Below are 19611 nucleotides of genomic sequence, written 5' to 3'. Positions count from 1 at the left end.
GTATGCGGTGGAATATCTTCAAGAAGAAATGTGGCGTCAAGGGATAAGAACTGCACTATATTCAGAAAAAGCATGGCCTTCAATGTTGGAAAGTATAGGCTACGATGGAATTTCCCTCCAAGTGGTAATGGGAACACGTAGCTGGATGATATCCCGCATGCTAGAGGCAAGTACCTACATTGTAGTCCATTTGTTTATTTTATCGTGACATGCATTCGAAGGAGAATAAAAATAACTATATTATTTGTTTGTTTGTTATTATTCGTCTGTTTGTTTATTTGCTTGATTTTCATCTATAATTACTTATCTGTCAATTGATTATTTACTATTTACCTGTTTGTTTATTTAACTATACCTATGCATTTATTTTATTTAATATTATTTATATTATTATAATTTTTATTTATTTATTTTATCATTATCATATCTTTTTCGTATCCGACCAAGCTATGGACCAAAATGTCTCCTGTCGGCATGCTCCGCTTTTGTAATCCTTTGTATTCAACGGGGTAACAATTCTAGTATAATGTGCACGTAGTTGTCGCTACCGGAACAAATGCATAAAACGAAAAATGATACATAAACGTGATAAAATCCTTAAAAAGAAAATGACATTATTACTACCAGACTAAATTGTTACATTTCAGGCTTTCGCGCGAAAGTATGAATGATTGTCTCCTTGATCTTTGGGTGACTGATGGAGATTTTTTTTTTTTTCATTGAAAGCACTGCAAGTACATTTAGTCTTCAGGATTCATAATGCTTTTTTTTTTTTTTTTTTAGATTTGAAAAAAGCGTTCTGGCTGTGATGTAGTCATAAAAATTGCCAATAGGATTTATATAAGTTTCGTAATTTCACTATGAACATCATCTAGAATCAGTACAGAGGAGAGTGACCAAAATAATACAAGGGTATAGAAATTTACCATAAGAAGACAGGCTTAGACACCTTAACTTACATCTCTGGAAAGACGAAGAGTGCAGGGTGATCTAATAGAGGAATTAAAATGGGTCAAGGGTTTTAACATGGGTGATGGAGGCAAGGTCATCATATTAAGACAATAGGGCAAGCACTAGTTTACCAACAGTGATTAACGAATGGAATAGGTTTAGTAACCATTGACGCAAATTCCTGGACAGTGGAAGAAGGTGGTAGATGAGGTGGTGTGGGTAACACGTACCTTAAGTGATTGATGAAGGGAGGGGGAAGATAGCTGCAGTTGGGGAACCGAAGTCCAGGCGATTTGTATCACATCTCGGGACCACTCGCCTTCCCTCCAAGGCAAGCGTGAGAGTAGATCAAAGAGGGGGGAGGGGTATGATGGGACAACTCATTAAGTGAACCGTCCTAGGCTAATGAAACCCAGAACTCCTATTGTGAGTTTTAATGAATTAAATAATTAAACACTAGAAATATGCTACTTGACATTAAATAAGGGTTTTAACAGTTGGCTTTCATACATACATCCTATCTATTCCCTGCGCGCGTTCCTAGCTTAAGAAATTGTTAAAGTATTAGTACTTAATATGTGTCTTGCTTGTGGAGACGTCTTCAATTAGCGTGGTCTCCTGCTGAGCTCCGACCGGCGCTGCTTCGTTTTTGGTGGGGCCGGGGGGTGACGGCCTGGGCGGGCGCTGTGATGGGCTTGCAAGTCACTTCACCGACGTAGTCCCAGTCAATCGCACTACACTCATAGAGTTTTTGCTTGAGGGGTTTGTACCCAAATAATCGACACTCGATTGGCTCACAAGGATGAAAATCCCCAACAGTCACATGAGGGAGGAAAGGACACGATTGGACTTCCGAGTACGAGCGGTCCGACCTCCTTTGATGAACTCGATGCTTAGACTGCTTGTGTCCTGCGGCAGGTCAGGTCAAGATGCCCGCTAGCCGGCTTCCGACGTTGCCAATAGTTCTACGTCTCCGTCCCTAGTTGTGAAGGGTACTACGAATAATGTTCATGTGGGAGGTGACACAGTTGCAATTGTTCGTTGATGTAGACACTGTTCACGAGCGTGTTAGACACAATCCTAATTATTCTAATTGCCTAGCTTAAAACAAATATGTGGCAGCGCGCAGGGGGGGGGGTGTTTGGGCGCGAAAACCGTTGAGTTTGGCTATGAGAACACGAATCAAAAGGGGGGGGGGTTCTAGATAATTAGAAGTCTCTCCCTTCGTTAAGGCACTGAAATTGATTGTCAAAAATGGCACGACAGTTGAAGAGGATAAAGAGGAGGAGAAAGGACAGGATGTAGCTACTAGAAGTCTTAAGGACTCTGGTAATTCCCCCGAGTATAGGGAACGAGTGCCCGTAACGGTGAGAAATCAGACGAGAAAATGGGAAGGGGAGACAGCGAGCCGGGTGTCACAATTTCAAAAATTGTGACAACCATGTAGTGAGCGCTGTTTTAAGAGAAGATCAGATAACATTATGGATAAGGATGACAGGTGGTAATGGACATGGAACTGCCTAGAGTAGGCCTTATGGTCCCTTGCAATCTCCTTTCCTATGTTCTAATGTACCTAATGCAAGTCTTATCTCAACACGTGCGCATGCAAATAGCATCCAAACAAAGCGTCGTTGGAATCGTTTCGACGAGCAGTTCCATTCAAGTAGGGAATGGCTACTGACATTAAGCTTAAGGGATTATATAATGTATAAGCACAGAGAAAGAATAAAAGAAAAATACTTCTTATATTTAATTTTATCGATAATATCATGAGGTGAAAATAGGGGGTGCTGCAGTTCGGCATTGCCTACACACGAACGACCACTGCCAAGATGACTAAAATAGTCTGGTGGTGATCAGAATGAAAAGGAAAGTACCACCCAGTATGAATCGGGGGTGAATTGAGATAATTTTTAACCGCTTTGATACTAGAACAGTGTTTCTAAATCTGGGGTATTGAAACATGTTTGCGAGTAATTATAGGGTATGCTAAAGTTTGGTAAAGTTAAGAAACGCTATACTAAAGGGTACCATGAAGATGAATAGAATATCTGGTCACAGATAGAAAGGAAAAGTCTCGCCCATTATTATCAGACATGCTTGACAGCCACTCCATCCAGTGATTTAATCAACTGACATGGGGACTCAGCAGATATCTGTATCTGTTACATTTCATTTCACCCAGCAAAGGGACACACACTTTAAGGTAAAAATAAATAAACAATAAAAAAATCTTAGTTCAACATATGTATGGAAAAAGATTAAAAAGAACTCGCAAATTACAGAATTCTTTAATCAATCTGAAGATATTTTAGGTCGTCTGAATATTAGGTATTATTTCAGTTGTGCACAGCTGGGCGATATAACAATAGAAAATTAAATATTTTGTAAATTATAGTACATGAACGCAATTTGCGATTTTCTTGGTGAATATTATACACCATTTCATAAGGTATGGGTTGTTATTTAGGTGCCCCTTTGAAAGCAGAGGAATTAAATAATACATAGTATACACATACACTGGACGTATTTACTTACGTATTGTTTCTTTTTAAATTTGCAGGCAAAATCCGTATACGACAAATTGAAGCTGAACATCCAGGCAAGTAGAAATGGGACCAAAATGTTTCAATTGCAATGGGAGGTGGGCATAAATCAATCATTACCTTGAGTTTTACAAAGTGGACAAGCCACAGCCCCACAGTGGTTGGCATTGGTCCCCAAGCCCTTCCTCAGGTCTCTGTGAAGAAACTCCGGACTGATGTCTGTTTTGTATTAGTGTGGAACTGTTTCAATGCCATTAGCTGTACGTGCTGAAAGTGGTAGGGAAAAGGTAGTAGTTCTCAATTGTCAACTGTGCTTGTGTAAAAAAGCTTAAGAAATACAGTTGAAGTTGGTTAAGAGAAATACCGGGTCCAGTCAAGAGACAACGTGTTTGCTCCTCAGGGCTCCACCTCCTAATATAGAGGTAAGTGGGTTGACAAGTTTTGAAAATGGGTAGTTTCACTGTCCATTTTGCTGGACCACCACATGGAGGTACTTGTCATTGTACTGTGTTTGTGGAGGCTGTGGCAAGAAGCCCACAAACACTTGCCACAACCTCCACAAACACAGCACACCCACTACATTATATAACAGAACACCCACACATGCCAAAAAAAAACATCAAAACAACACCCAAATACCTATATCACACACAAATACTCTGATCTCTTCCTTCACAACTACCAGACACCAGCCTCCTGAAGTATATTTGTAATCATGTCACTCATTGCTCCACCAACAGACCAGAAGATAATACATTGCTGCATTCAGGACCCTTTGATAAACATCCCTCTGAACCCTCTCTCTCCCGAAAGGACATAGTCCACTTGTCTTGCACATTTTGTGAAATTACACAAATTATGAATATTTACAAATTTTGCAGCACCAATAGTGAATTTATAATTGGGTGCACATATAATGAATCCATAAGACATGCACACATTATGAAGATTCATAAAATGTTAGGTAACTTTATGTGCTGCCACATCTTATTATCACTCATGTCAGAGGTCAAATTTCCCAACCTTCATCTGGCACTTCGGTAATGTGTGCATGTCTAATGGATTCTTTATCTGTGCACCCAATTATGAATTCATTATTGGTGCTGCACACTTTATGAATAGTTATGATTTGTGCAATTCACAAAATGTGCATGACATGTCCACCATCCAATCCTTCTAAGCCACCAGAAGAGGCTGAATGACTGCATGACAGATAACTGTCCAGGTTACAATACTTATTCCCATACTATACAACACATTATGGAAGACTGCATTGTGCTCACACACACCAACAACACCATATACACTCTTTAAGGGATTTGTTGTAAAATCCTGTTCCAGCTGTGGCATTCCTAAGGGAGACGGGACTGCTAGGCCAGATAGTCTAGGGCATGACGACAACAACAACAACCTGTCATTGATTGACTGATTACAACTCTTACCTGTTTAGGAATGACTGGAGTGGAGTATACCGCATATCTTGCAAAGAACCAAACATTTACTCAAGTACTGTAGGGCTTCCTGGAGGAGTATATAGTCAAATTACTCAAAACTGGAGCTGGCAATATTCAAATTTGGTTCGTTGTTCTATTTTCTGAAGTAGTTAATTGCTCATTTCCATGCCTTAGTCTCTGCCCTTCATCAGTGATTTCTCAGCATCATGGTTGAACTGCTGAGATTGATCTCTACCCCAGCTCTTGACTGACCTGTCTTGTTTGATATATAGTTTCTGACAGACCTTGTAACATAAGTATTTGAGGCTTGAACTATTACTTAGTGATGTTTATATATTATCAGTCTAAACTTGTAAATGTAGGGAACTTGAAGGAAAACTGAAGATACAGCAGCTTGATTGATGGCTTCAACATAGATTTAAGAGTACTTGAACTATAAAGACATATACAAGTCTTTTGGTTCACACATGCATCAAATCACTAACATGCAGTCAAATATAGTATGATTTTATACAAATTATGATGGTTTTCCTTTACAAAGATTTCATTAAACATTCCCCCCCCTTTTTCTCTCTCTCTCTCTCTCTCTCTCTCTCTCTCTCTCTCTCTCTCTCTCTCTCTCTCTCTCTCTCTCTCTCTCTCTCTCTCTCTCTCCAAACAGAACACTCAGTGGCTATGGGTGTTGCAAGAAATTGAGGGGAATTCTTTTGATGAGCAGCATAGCAATGCCCAAAACAATATCACCTCCCTCGGACAGGAGTTGATGGAGTCGTGTGTGGAAGGAACTAGGGGACTTTTAATCAGAGTAGTCAGCGCTACAGAAAAGTAAGTGTACGAGTCTCCTGCAAATCTTGGATTATTATTCATCAGAAGTTAGGAAATTGTGTTTAATAGCTTATAGGATGACTTGCCATATGCATACATAGGCAAAAAATTGATAGTTTAATGTAGATATTAGATCAGTGAAATTTATAACTTGTAGGATGACTTGTCATGTGCATACAAAGGCAAACATTTGGCAGTGGTACACAGTGATTACAAAGTTGTTACAGATATTTGGAATAGTAGCTGTATTGACAATAGTAATTTTTTACAGTGCAGTTATGAATGAAAATATAATACATGAAGTAGAAGTTGGTGGTTATGTAGAATCTATTGACTACAGATATTTAGGTTTAATTTGTCAGAATATTTCAGAGTAAACATTTGTGTATGTGTCATATCTGAGAAAATAAGTGTTAGTAGTGTATAATACAAAGTAGAGCTCACATATTGGTTGATATGATTATATGTTAAACCTGTAACTCAGGCAGGCGCGGATCTAGGAACAAAGTTTGGGGGGGGCCCGACGGCAGAATTTTCGGTTGTTTAACGAGCATTAGCATTACCGTTTCTCCACTCACGGGATTCTTATTTGTTAATAACTGGCGGACTGACCTAAATGAATGGGCATAACCATCTGCTCTAGGTGCCAGTGTTTCTCTTCGGATTCAAATGAGAGAGGAATTTTGTATCTTATCAAAACTTTATTGAAAGTAAGAAATTAATAGCTAGAGACCTAGAGACATTAGACCTCAATTTAAATGTAGAATATATATATAAGACAGTAAGCATTATACTTTATAATATTACCTATAATAGTAGCCTTAAAAGTAACATGCAAAGGTTATTACACTGAAAAGATTATTCACACTGCAGCCTAAGCAAAGAGAAGACGGCGGTTCCATAAATTATACAATGATAATAAAAATGGATTATAACATGGATTAAACATGGATTATATAAATGAAATAGTGAACTGAAATGGAATCGGGCCAAAGGGCCAAAGCCAAAAGGGGGGGCCCGGGCCCCCTGGGCCCCCCCCCGTATATCCGCGCCTGAACTCAAGTACAGTAAGTCCTCGTTATATGGTACATATGCATTCCTGAAAACCTTACCACAAATCGAAATTACTGTATACAGAACCCATTATAACATGTAATAATAGGATATGGCAGACGTACCTTCTCCCTGCTCTTTCCTCTTCAAAATATCTAGCGGATACTGTATCTGTGAATTTTTCTTACCGTAAATAGAATCAAGGGTAGTAATAACCAAGTACCGTAACTGTGAATTTACCGGATAAAGAATTACCGTATAAGGAGGACTCACTGTATAGGAAACATTACTTACTCCGGTGGTACGGAAACTGCATGATCCATGACCACTTCCACCATGCATCACCAACAACGTCAGTCCCCAGTTGCTTACTGTCATTGTGATTCGTTTTCTAAAAATCCCTCCAAATCCTTTTTCATGTTATCATTCCATCCATATCTTGGGTGACCCACTGGTCTCCTTCCTCATATCTTCCTATTTAATATCAGTTTTGATATAGGAAACATTTCAAAACATATTTACTGATATATTACTTAAACTGCATTTCTTTAATTGATTCAGTCTGTGATGTCTTATTAAAGAAATAAATATATGCATAGAAGGATAGAGAGCTCTTCTATACATGTACAGTCTAATCAAATGTCCAATTTTCAGTAAGCGTGTGGCAATCTATGTTGTCGAAGAATTTGGCAATGGTGATCGGAAACTCAGCTTAGTAGCGCATTGGTCTCCACTCAGGGGAATTCGTATTTCCCCAAGATGGCCTCATGGGCTGTGGCCATTGCCTCCATCAACTTTCCGAGGTCGACTTATAAAAATAAGCTATGTCCAGGTAACATCCTTTGGTTGATTTCTCATTTCTTGATATGTATTTCTCGTACAACAAGGAGTAAGAGACACAATTCAAATCAGTTGAGATTAAATTTTGTCAATGCTGGCAAAACCCCATAATGTTTCCAGGGGTCTGCACAATATTGAAATTTCCATCTTGAAAGACATTTTATTTACTGAGTGATCATAAATTGTATTCCGTAGGGTACTACTACTATATGATATACCAAAAACAGGCTTCTTCTCCCATATAAGGGAAGTAGCCAGCCAAGACAGATACGTCTCAATCTCATCCACCACCCATTTATTTCCTTTCTATCATAGCTTATCACAAATTACATTCTTAGATACTATGGTATTAAGTTTAGATATGAATCTAGTTATGATTAGCACCAAGCAATTTTGTTCAGCTGAGAAGTAGTCACCAGAGACTTTTCATTCTTTGTTAAGTATTTGCCAGACTACCCCAACCTATTACTGTATTTTATATCATATAAGATGCACGGACATATAAAAAGCACCCCATTTCAACGGAGCATATATAGGAAAGATTTTAGTGTATTTAATCAGGTAATCAACTTGGCTGGTACCAATGAATGTGTTGATCCATTTCTTAACTTAATTTTTTTTTTGTTTCTACTGTACTGTCAAATCTCTCCTGTATCAATTAATCAATCCAATGCCTCTTTTCTCACTTGCAGGAGGCCTTTGGCCCCTGATTCCATTCTTAGGAAGTGGGTAACATCTAATGATACTAAATACATACACTAAATATAAATCACTAGAATGATACTAAATACTAAAGGGGAATGCCTGTTGAGCAGGAAAGGGAGATGGAAAGAAACATATGTGAGTGGAGGCTGCTTGTGAATGGAATGTTGTGGTCTGAAGGGAATGGTCACTAATGAAGTAATGGGGATGAACAATTTTTAGCTGTCAAGTCCTACTATGGAGGTGCTGTCTTGCTGTATTGTTTCTGTCCCAGGTAGTAAGCTTGGGACAGGGATAGCCCTTCATCCACAAGGAGCTAAGATGAAAGGGAAAACAAGTAGGTGTAGGTGTTGGATGAGTGCATGCCCTTGCAGGCCACTTCCTGTATAAAGGGAGAAAGGCCTTTTTGTATATGTATATATATTTATGTGTGTGTTGTTACAGTGCTTTTGAACTCATCACATAAGAACTATATGTGACGACCACTAACTTTGGTTGTTTGAGCATAAGACAAATGTGATAGTTTGGGCAGTAACTAAATGATTTCAAGAGTAAGTTCCTTACTTCACTACCTCCTTTGTCTTCTTATCTCCCAGTGTTTTCAGATCCTAGTTTTAAACATGAATTACTCTTTTCATCATTTTGTAGAAACCTGCTGTGTTCAGACTTGATCCTGGGGGCAAGCTGGAAGATGCAAAAGGTTATATGGCAGACCTTGGTCGCTTGCTACAGGAGCGTTTGGACTTCACGCCAAAAATGATGTTCACTGTAGGATTTGGAAGCCTTATGTCCAATGGAACGTGGACTGGTATAGTGGGAGCACTGTACAGGAAGGTGGGCTGCTTGTGCTAACCCTTGTTCAGTCATGTAACTAAGTGATCACATCATGTGGGCTGCAGAGCTCTTAGATTTATGTTTTACTGCCAAATAAAAGTAAAGTATCAGAAGAAAAAACTACTGAATAATTCATAAGATCATATGTATGGGCTTACCTGAGTTTTGCAAAATAAATATGCCAGGTTTGTTGTGGTTACTGTGAGTATGATGTATCCTGTTTCAAAGAGTAAACCTTTAGTTTACGTGAATCTTTCTTTTGATTACTAAGGAAGCTGAGTGGGGAATCATGGATATGACTTCGACAGTTACAAGATCTGCTGTGGCAGACTTCAGCAGGTTTCTTAGTTGGGATCCCATTATCATCATGTCCCGGGCACCAGACTTTGTGCAAAATGAACTTGGCCTTCTTATGGTTTTTAGTGTGCAGGTATGATAGATCCTGAAGCTCCTAAGTGATGGATAATTCTCTCAGCTAAATAAAACTGTCTAATATGTGTATAATGTGTGAATATTGAAAGAGCATGCCGGAGACAAAGCACATATCCACATCATAAGTAAAAACTACTCAACTTCAGTAGAAACTCAGCTCCTGACTTGTGGTCTTAAGAATGTGACCTCCCACACACATATACACCTTACATGTATTCATATGGGAAAATTAACTAAAGATGAAAAGGCCATTACATGACATCTCTATTTATGCATCTGTTGTTTAAGCCAAGAACTACCTATGATTACTCTGGCTGCCACTAGATTATTTGATTTATTTAAGGAAAACCCATATGCCAAAGTTTTCAATCTCAATTTACTTGTTCACTATGAGCTTGGACTTGTGTAATTACTGTGACTACTACAAGGCAATTGTTTGCAGCTGATCATATTCCTCATCACACTCAAAGTGTTGAGGTTTCAAGAAATTACAAAAGTATGTTAGAGAATATTCTGTTCTGCAGGTATGGGTTGCTGTGGTACTTCTTCTTCTTGTCAGTGCCCTGATGCTCTTCATCCTGGCAAACTTACATTCTCATATGGCATCGTCATCAGCTGAATCTCCAGCTGGGCTAGGAAACTATGCTTTCATTTTCTTCGCAATCCTCACCTACCAAGGTAAGTTACAAAATCCATAAAGTATACAATATTATCATCAAGTTGAGGGAATCAACTGAAACCAAATCTTGCCCTTTGATTCACCTATCATGGCTCAGTGGATACTTTGACTATTTCCCCAGCTGTTGCCAGATGACTTGATGTAACTTTGAAGTTGTAATCAGTTAAGGGTCATTGGATATATAAATGCATATGCCCCTTTCCCCTTTTTAAAAGGGGTGACCAAAGGTAAAGCGTACACCTAACCTTCACCCATGCAACACCTATCCAGTACCTATTTGGTGTCCCATGTATCTCAGTTCCTTGTGGATGAAAGACTAATCTCCTGTGGTGGGAGAAATGTATTCTGCCACTGTGCTTCTCGTCTGAGTCGTACAAGGCAGCTTAATGGGACAAAGTTAGGGACTAGAGATTCTCTGCTCTGCATTTTCCTCCTATGAAAAGTTGAGGCATAAGTGGGTCTGTAAGGAAGAACCCCTGGCTGGCAACAATCCTTGAGCTCTTCCATAGATCTCTGGAAAGAAACTTTGGAATGTTGTCCATGTTGTATTGGTGTGGGATAGTTTGCATGTCACTCTGAAGAAGTTTTGTATTGTTTGGCTTATTGTATTATTGTATTTACCTTGTATCTTACGGGAAGGGAAGCTATGACAGGTTTGGAAGTGTTGGGGCCATTTTCGTGGCTGTTCTGGATTCTTTCAATTTTCTTGATATTCTTTTTTGGTACTGGGTGACCACAGTGTCACAGCATACTCCAGTCTAGACCCTATTAGTGCGACTAGTATTTTTTTTAACCATTTCTTCGTCTAAGTAGGTAGAAGCCACCTATGTTGATCTTAGCAAGTTATAAGAATTTCCGATAATTTTGTTTATCTGTTTATCAGGGGACATGTCATTTGTGATAATTACTCCCAGGTCTTTTTCCGATCCCACTTTCTTTACTTTCTTTGTTCCGATTTTATATTGTCCTGATATTCTTTATCTGTTTTACCGAACTCCATTATACTACATTTCTTGATGTTGAACTCTACTTCCCACTTCTGACTCCATTTCCAAACCTTGTTCAGGTCTCTCTGTAGTGATTCATAATTCGTTTCAGTATTCACTTTCCTCAGCAATTTAGCATCATCTGCAAAGAAGCTCATGTAACAATCCACATCTTCATGTCATTCACATAGCAAACATTATTGGAGCCAATACCGATCCTTGTGGAACTCCACTAATCACCTCCCAAGTTGAATTCTTTTCTCTGAGCAATATTCTCATTTTTCTGCGATGCAAGAAATTCTCTATCCAGTTTAGTAATTTAACTTGTATTCCTCCTATGTCTTCCTTTTTTTTTTTTTTTTTTTTTTTTTTTTTTTTTTTTTTTTTTTTTTTGTACTTTATCGAAGGCTTTCTGTAAATCTAGGAAAACACAATCAGCCCACCCATCCCTTTCTTGTATTATATCTATTAGTCTTCTCTTTTTGTGCATGAGGGGACAGACAGGTAGTGTTTGCCAATTAAGTGAAGCAGCCTTGCTGTGGATGTACTGCATCTTGCTACATTGCTTCTGATCCAGGGCAGTGGGCAGGATACAGGGATGTCCTGTCATCCATGAGGAGCTAAGATGAGAGGGAGGAAAGGGTGGTGGATGGGAGTGAAATGCATGAGAATAGATACATGTCTTTGATGTGGCTACCTTCCTTATGAGGGGGAAAAACTCTTGATGTATAGATTGATTGGTGAGGACAAGAGACAGGGACCTATAGATGTTCTTTTTGTAAATATGACAATTATATAAGTACATATTTCTAAGCTTTACATTGGTTCTTGTTTCATGAATTGTACATTCATCATTAGTGCAACTGTTCTTTGTCTCAATCTCTTAAGGTGACATCCGCTGGACCAAAACATGGGGATGGAGAGAGATTGGAACCTGTGGACTCTTTGTGTCTGTCCTCATTCATGCCCTCTACTGTGGCTACGTCACTGCTTACTTAGCCATTCCATTCAGGTAATGCAGTGATTTCTAAACAGGGTGAAGGTGCCATTGCACTCCTGAAATCAATAACCAATTCATTTCCAAAAGAAAGTAACTGTAATTAGATGAATGGTTTAGACAGTTGAGAGACTGGGTGGAGGAAGAATAAGCGAAGATGGGCTGGAACTTTTTTTTATTGCTTATACGTTTCGACCAACTCGGTCTTCTTCAGTAAGCTGAAGAAGACCGAGTTGGTCGAAACGTATAAGCAATAAAAAAGTTCCAGCCCATCTTCGCTTATTCTTCCTCCACCCAGTCTCTTAACTGTAATTACTATAAAGTGTTGGTTAATGTCTGAAAACTTGAAGGAAAAACTATCATAATACAATGTAAATATTGTATTTAAAGTGGTTAGGGCATCAAAATAGTATTTCAAATATAGTACAGAACATGGAACACTGATGAAATTGATTCAATTACCTATGGGCTGCCTTTTTTTTTTTTTTTTTTTTTTTTTTTTTTTTGTGCTATATATTCCAGATCCAAGCCCATTGACTCCCTTGAAGACCTCCTTGCTAGTGACATATCTCCTGTTGTTCGAAGTAGATCTGCAACTTATCAGTTTATGACAGTAAGTAGTTTCTATCACCCTGCACTGAAATGGCACGAATACAGACTTTGTCTGGTGAGAATGAAATTGCCCCAGATGTAGACACCATACTGGAGATTTAGCACACCTTATTCTACACTGCCTCACTCTTGCCCCACCCAAACAACAACACCTGTCTACCATTTATTTTATATTACAGTAAGTCCTCATTATACGGTACATATGCGGTCCTGAAAACCTTCCCGCAAATTGAAATTACCGTAAACCAAACCCATTATAACATGTAATAATAGGATATGACAGATGTACCTTCTTGCTCTTTCCTCTTCAAAATATCTAGAGGATACCATATCTGTGAATTTTTCTTACCATAAATAGAATCGAGGGTAGTAATTACCAAATACCGTAACTGTGAATTTACAGGATAAAGAATTACCGTATAAGGAAGACTCACTGTATTTGTTTATTTATCTGTTTGTTTATTATTATTTGCTTGATTATCATTTATTATTATTTATATTATTATAATTTTTATTTATTTATTTACTTATCATTATTATAATTTTTTCCACATCCGACCTAGTTATGAACCAAAAGGTCTCCTGTTGGCATGCTCCTCCTTTATAATTCTTTATAATCCTTTACAAAATCTCTTGAGTGACCCATAGACCAGTCTGATGTTGCTAGTTATCTGGGAGCTATGAATCTCCTGTAAGAAGTGCCAGAACAGCAAGTCAGTTGACTGACCACTTCATTTTGGGGTCCACTTGTGTCCAGCTACCTCACTTAGAAGTATGGACTGAGTCGATGAAAGAAAAGTAACACAGTGAGTCCTCCTTATACGGTAATGCTTTATCCGGCAAATTCACAGTTACAGTATTTGGTAGTTACTACCCTCAATTCTATTTATGGTAAGAAAAATTCACAGATACGGTATCCGCTAGATATTTTGAAGAGGAAAGAGCAGGGAGAAGGTACATCTGCCATATCCTATTATTACATGTTATAATGGGTTCGGTATACGGTAATTTCAATTTGCAGTAAGGTTTTCAGGAACGCATATGTACCGTATAACGAGGACTTACTGTAATGATAATAACAGTATTGGTAGTAATTCATTATCATTATTGAATTTTATGCCTAATCCTGACCCACTTACAATCTGTCAGTATCACTGATATCCATGTAATTCTTAAGCGATAATTATTGATCAATGAATCCATTGCACCTGGTGATTATTTTGTAATGGAATCAATTTGAATTTACAGGACCCAGACAGCACAGGCATCATCAAGGAACTACATAGCCGCATCCTGGACTACCCTGCCAAATACACAAGTAGCTGGGAATACTTTCAGCGACTGCATGCTGGAGAGCTGGCATCCATAGGTAGAAGCAGGTCCTAAAGTTTGCATGTATCTACAGTCTATCCAGTCACAGGAAATTAGAAACAGATTACAAAATAGAGTACTGCTTTGGCTTGCTTAACCCCTTGAGTACCGGATGTGTGTTTTGTGACACCTGCGTGTCACAGCTGAGTGCACCCGCCAGGAACCGAGCGTGCTCCCTGTGACACGCACGTGTCACCGTTATAAGCTGTGTGTATTGAGGGCTCTCAAGGCCTCGGTTTCTGGGTTATTTCTACCCACGTGGTGGCAAGTGTCTGTGTTTACAAACATAAGGCTCCAGCCATTCGTGGGACGGTTTGAAACGTTTGTTTACGTAAAGTTGATGGGTCGGTAATGAAGGGGTTAAGTGGAGCTATAACATGATTCAGAATTCATTCAAAAACAATAAGTAATATTAACTTCTTGAACACAGCTAAGGTACTTCTTAAATGCAGCCAGCATATGCTGGAATAATAGTGTATATGTTAAACATTCCCTTTTTGTTTTTTATTATTTTTAATAAAAAGAGTTATCAGTGAGGACATTTTGTTACCACATAATGGTACCCATCCTTTTCTAATCAGTGAGTGTATAAATAACCATATATCTCCCATGATAATATCCTCTCCATCTCTTTTTTTTGTCTTCCACAACATAGACAGTGTTTCTTCAGTGCTTGGTCGAGCCATGCCCTATGAGAACACTGGAGGAATGTGCAAATTCTATGTCTCCAAATGGGTGGTCAGGACCAACACTGATGTTTTCTTCTACACCAAGAACTCCCCACTTCGTTACCGCATTGATAACACGTAAGCACAACAAAAAAAAGAACACAAATAGTACAATTTTTTTTAATAACTAACACATCTCTTAATATAGCTGTACACTACATGGAGCCATCCTGCAACTGGGTAGTGGCTGACCATCTTGCATCTGTGCCAGTTTGAGTGCATAGTCTTTTCTGTGTTGTTGTTTCCCCCCTTGTATAGTGGAAATGACTATATATGTACTTATCACAACCACCAAGCCACTTCCCTTCCTGTGACATACATTGAACAGTCTCATCAGTCACTCCACAATTACTATTTCACCCTTTTGTCATACTCCAGATGACCCTCCCCCATACTTTTGTATTTTTTGTTCTTTTCGTACCTACAGAATCAAGTGGCTGTGTTATTATGGCATAATTGAGAAGATAAGGAAGAGTCACTACTCTGTGCCTTGTGCCAGAACCCTGATCCGCAAAGAGCTGGAGCCACTCAACCTTGGTCAGGTAAGTGTATTTGCATCCTCCAGGGAAGATTGGAAACCCTCCCCTGTTGTCTATTGGTGAGATCACACACCAAGGCAGGAACAGAAATAGTATGGTATGAAATTGTTTGATCAAGTAAGGGAATACTTCATTCAGTAATCAAAAAGTAAGGGGAGCTGCAAATGTAAAGGACAGATTTTTTTGGGTATGCATATCAATTTTCTCCCAGATAAAGTAGTAGTCAAAGAGGATGAATTAACAGTGGAAGTTACATGCATTCAGAGCCTGTATTTTGAATTTGTATGCATAATAAGACTGTGGTGAAGGGACCAGTGACAGGTAACTACTAGTTGTGGTTCTGCTGCCCGTTTTCAAAACCCATAAACCCCGTCATCTTCATTTGAAGGTCAACCTTGAGCAATTGAAACTTAGTCTCCAAACTGGGCCAAAGATCTCTATTTACTTCAGCTGTATTTCTTTCATCTTTTCACATCAGGAGAACTGACAACTGCTCACCCCTCATACTACTTGTGTCTAGTGACTGAGAAACAGTATGACACTAATACAACTCAGACAGCAGTCTAAAATTTCTTTCCAGAGAGATCTATGGGAGGACCTAACTACCTTTCTTAGGCACTATTGGGTTCTGGGTTTCTTTCCCAGTTATCCTCTTTGTTCCCCTCCTCCTTTCAGTTACATCCTCCCATACACCATACCAATTACACAAAAGAAGAGAAGGATCTGGGAATGCTGGTCATAGATAACTTATCACCTAACAAATATATTGGCAGATTTGTGGGTGAAGCATAGACTATTGACAAACATTAAAGTGGTGTTTCAATACATGGATGAGACAATGGAGAAGAAAAAGAAGATTGGGATACATAGTGTTGGTGTGGTCTCCACATAAGATACATACATATGACAATGAATTTTTCCCCCTTACAAGGTAGGTAGCCAAAGTCAAAGGCATAAACCCACTCCCACCCATTTCATCCCTACATACTCCACTCCCATTCACCACCCCTCCCTCCCTCTTTTCTTGGATCCTCCTGGATGACAGGTCATCCCTGCATCTCACCTCTTGCCCTGGGTCAGAAGCAGTGTAGCAAGACTGCACATCCTTAGCAAGGCCACTTCATTTAATTGGTGACCCTCCCCCCTCTCCATCCCCTCATGCAGAAAAAGAGAAGATGGGAAGAAATCTCTTCAGACTGCGTCAAAATATCATTCACACATACTCCCTCACCTTCCCATCCCCCCACCCACTCCCTTCCATGCATCACAACATCATTCATACACAACTATTCTCCACTCACCCCATCTTCTTTCTTTTCTATTCCTTCCTCAACAGACATTCCCCTCTTTTCCAATGCCCCTTTTACCCCATCCATCCATCTCATCCTTGGTCACCCCTTCATGTTCACTCCTTCCACCTCTGCCTTCCACACCTCTTTTACTAATCTTTCTTCCCTCATTCTTTCCATGTGTCCAAACCATCCCAATATTCTTTTGTCCACCCTATCTCCGAACACCCTTTCCACCCCCACTTTCCTCGCTTCTCACTCTATCCAGCCTAGCAACCACATAAGATGAAGGATATAAACAAGACTGAGAATGTGAATGTGCTGTGTCTTGCTGCATTGCATCAGACCTGGGCGGTGGGCTGGAGACAGGGATGACCCTCAATGCACGAGGAGCTAAGATAGAAAGGAAACAAATGGATAATGGATAGGAGTGGGGTGGGTGGCCTTGGCTGGCTATCTCCCATATAATAGGGAGGAACCTTTTTGGTATATAGATAGCTTCTATCTATAAAGACAATATTGTATCATAGAGATGGAGTTGATGGTAAAGGAGAGATTTAAGGAAGGTGGCAGAAAGGAGGAATAGTAGAATCTTAGAGATTTCTTTGGAGATTATCAGAAGATTATCACTGGTTATCAGTGCCATAATACAAATACAACCTTAGAAGTGAAATTCTAATCAAAAGAACTTCAAGTTGTGGGCAAAACTGACAGAAAATATCTCTGAATGTAGATTAGTCTATAGTCATAAATGGATGCTGTGTAACTTTAGTCTGGAAGGGATCTCAGTTTGGCAGTAGATTTTGGTTTCATAGATGTACAACTGAACATAACCCACACACTGATCATTTATATGATTAATGAATAGATAGACATAGATGTGGACCTCTCATTCTAGCACCACTCTATAGATTTTGTTTGGGTTAATAACGGGTATCATTTGGGCTGACTATTTTCACTTTTCTTTTTTATATGATTCTTCCTCTATCCCTTCTCCAGGCACGTGCTGTCTTCTACTTGTGGTTCCTGGGCATTGCTGTCAGCATCATTGTCTTTAGTATCGAGATGCTGAGTACACAATGGACCTCCTGAACCACTGGCCTCTGTAATCTAGAATGGATAACAACTTTTTAATATACCTCCTGATAATTTAATGATCTCACACTTACTGTATTGATTTCATCTCACTAATACTCAAATGACCTTCCTTCCACATTTGTAGTTATTTTTATGTAGCATTGGTAATGGGTGCAATAACCCAATGTTCTTGTCACTGCTTTGATCTTGGCCAAAAACAAGCCCCAACTCCATATTTCCTGGCTAATTGCAACCTCCTTACATTCTTGTTTTACCTACTGACTACTAAACATGACTATCTGTGAGCTATTTTGTTTTCCTTCTTTTTCCTTGGTGCATTTTTACAAGGGTATAAGTGTAAATTTGAGATCTGTAACCAGTTAACAGAAATATAAGTTGGTAGATACTGGTTTTGTGCCAGTTGCTTGGGGGCAGGCAAATGTTGTTCCCATTTTAGAAAAAAAGGAGATAAATTGTGTGTATGCAGCTACAGACCAATCAGTTTGAATTCATCAACTGCATCACATTCAAACACCCTAACACTATGTGGTGGCATTGCTTGTACTTACATTGCTGTAATCCTACATGTACATCAACATATATTTATCTTATGACTTTTTCTCCAAAAAACAATACTATACTATCACCTTTACAATCACAAAAGGATAGAAAAACCCTTTAATTTTTGTTAAGACACATTATTATTTACATGCTTCCAATATATTATTAGAAACATCTTGCTCATAATAAATTATTTACATACATTATTTACATGTGTTCTGAATGCTATTTACTGCAGTTAATGTTATTTCCATAAATGGTCATCCATATTAGGAATCCCTTTTTTCCATAGCACCAAATCCATATTTTCACAAATTCAGCATTTATAATATTCTATTTGAATATAACCCAAGTATATGGCAATGATCTGCTGAAAACATTGGTACACATAGCAAACATACACAATATATATGTGTACATAAAATATACATTTATTTATATAGCTCAAATTGTGTAAGACCTTCATATTCAGTCATCACTATCCTTAGGTAAAATCAAAGATGTTTTTGAGATTCAGGATTGGCTGATGTGCTCACATCAGTAAAAACAAATGGAACCTCATAACATAAGGATTCCACATACAAGTTTCAATATGTGTAGCAATTCTCATCTATGGTTACCACAATTCAAAAATACTGTGGTTTATTCCTCTCCCTGTTCACTGGTCTTTCTACTTAGAAAAATAAATCAACTAGAGCTAGAGATAATTTTGGCCTCTACTTTTAATCATATTGTAGACCAGCGTTTCTCAACCTTTTACCCCTTTGTAACCTTTAAAATAAATTGCATGTCTCAAGGAAGCCCTGCACAAAAAAAAACACATATACCATATCTTTCTCATTTAATTTTCATCATAATAATAGGTTAGATAGGATGATGTCTATATTACATTATTACAATAACCTTTTGTGGAACCCTGGTTGAGAAACGCTGCTGTAGACAAGGGTGCAAATATTTATGGACCATATGTAGTCATGAGTAAAAGTTTTGAACCAAGCTATAGGTCTCACATTACCAATGTGATTTTCTGTTTTGTCAAGTATGTGATATATTTTCCTATGTAGTATCTAGGTTACAGTTAATATTCTTGAACAGAAAAAAGTTGTCAAAGAATTTTAATTTTGTATTGTAAAAA

General features: G+C 38.6%; 1 protein-coding gene across 1 annotated transcript; it reads left to right on the top strand.

Annotated features, from left to right (window-relative positions):
• The first annotated feature begins 3287 nt into the window (after nucleotides 1–3287).
• On the top strand, nucleotides 3288–18602 carry LOC143028405 (glutamate receptor ionotropic, delta-2-like). Its single transcript, XM_076190436.1, has 13 exons — nucleotides 3288–3403; nucleotides 3515–3553; nucleotides 5613–5776; nucleotides 7484–7661; nucleotides 9020–9205; nucleotides 9477–9635; nucleotides 10162–10315; nucleotides 12191–12314; nucleotides 12822–12912; nucleotides 14160–14280; nucleotides 14938–15088; nucleotides 15438–15552; nucleotides 17838–18602. Exons 1-13 carry the CDS (start codon nucleotides 3353–3355, stop codon nucleotides 17928–17930), a joined length of 1626 nt encoding a protein of 541 aa, XP_076046551.1. The 5' UTR covers nucleotides 3288–3352; the 3' UTR covers nucleotides 17931–18602.
• The last annotated feature ends 1009 nt before the right edge of the window (nucleotides 18603–19611 follow it).

Source organism: Oratosquilla oratoria, chromosome 9, assembly GCF_046742065.1.
Source record: "Oratosquilla oratoria isolate Oo_2021 chromosome 9, ASM4674206v1, whole genome shotgun sequence".
Lineage (NCBI taxonomy): Eukaryota > Metazoa > Arthropoda > Malacostraca > Stomatopoda > Squillidae > Oratosquilla > Oratosquilla oratoria.
This window is presented reverse-complemented; position numbering and strand designations above follow the sequence as displayed.

Excerpts from the sequence above, each read along its gene's own strand:
- LOC143028405 (XM_076190436.1), top strand. The coding sequence starts at position 3,353 with ATGAACGCAATTTGCGATTTTCTTGGTGAATATTATACACCATTTCAT. Across the intron at positions 9,206-9,476 it reads TGGGAGCACTGTACAGGAAG|GAAGCTGAGTGGGGAATCAT; the intron begins GTGGGCTGCTTG and ends TTGATTACTAAG. Across the intron at positions 10,316-12,190 it reads CGCAATCCTCACCTACCAAG|GTGACATCCGCTGGACCAAA; the intron begins GTAAGTTACAAA and ends CAATCTCTTAAG.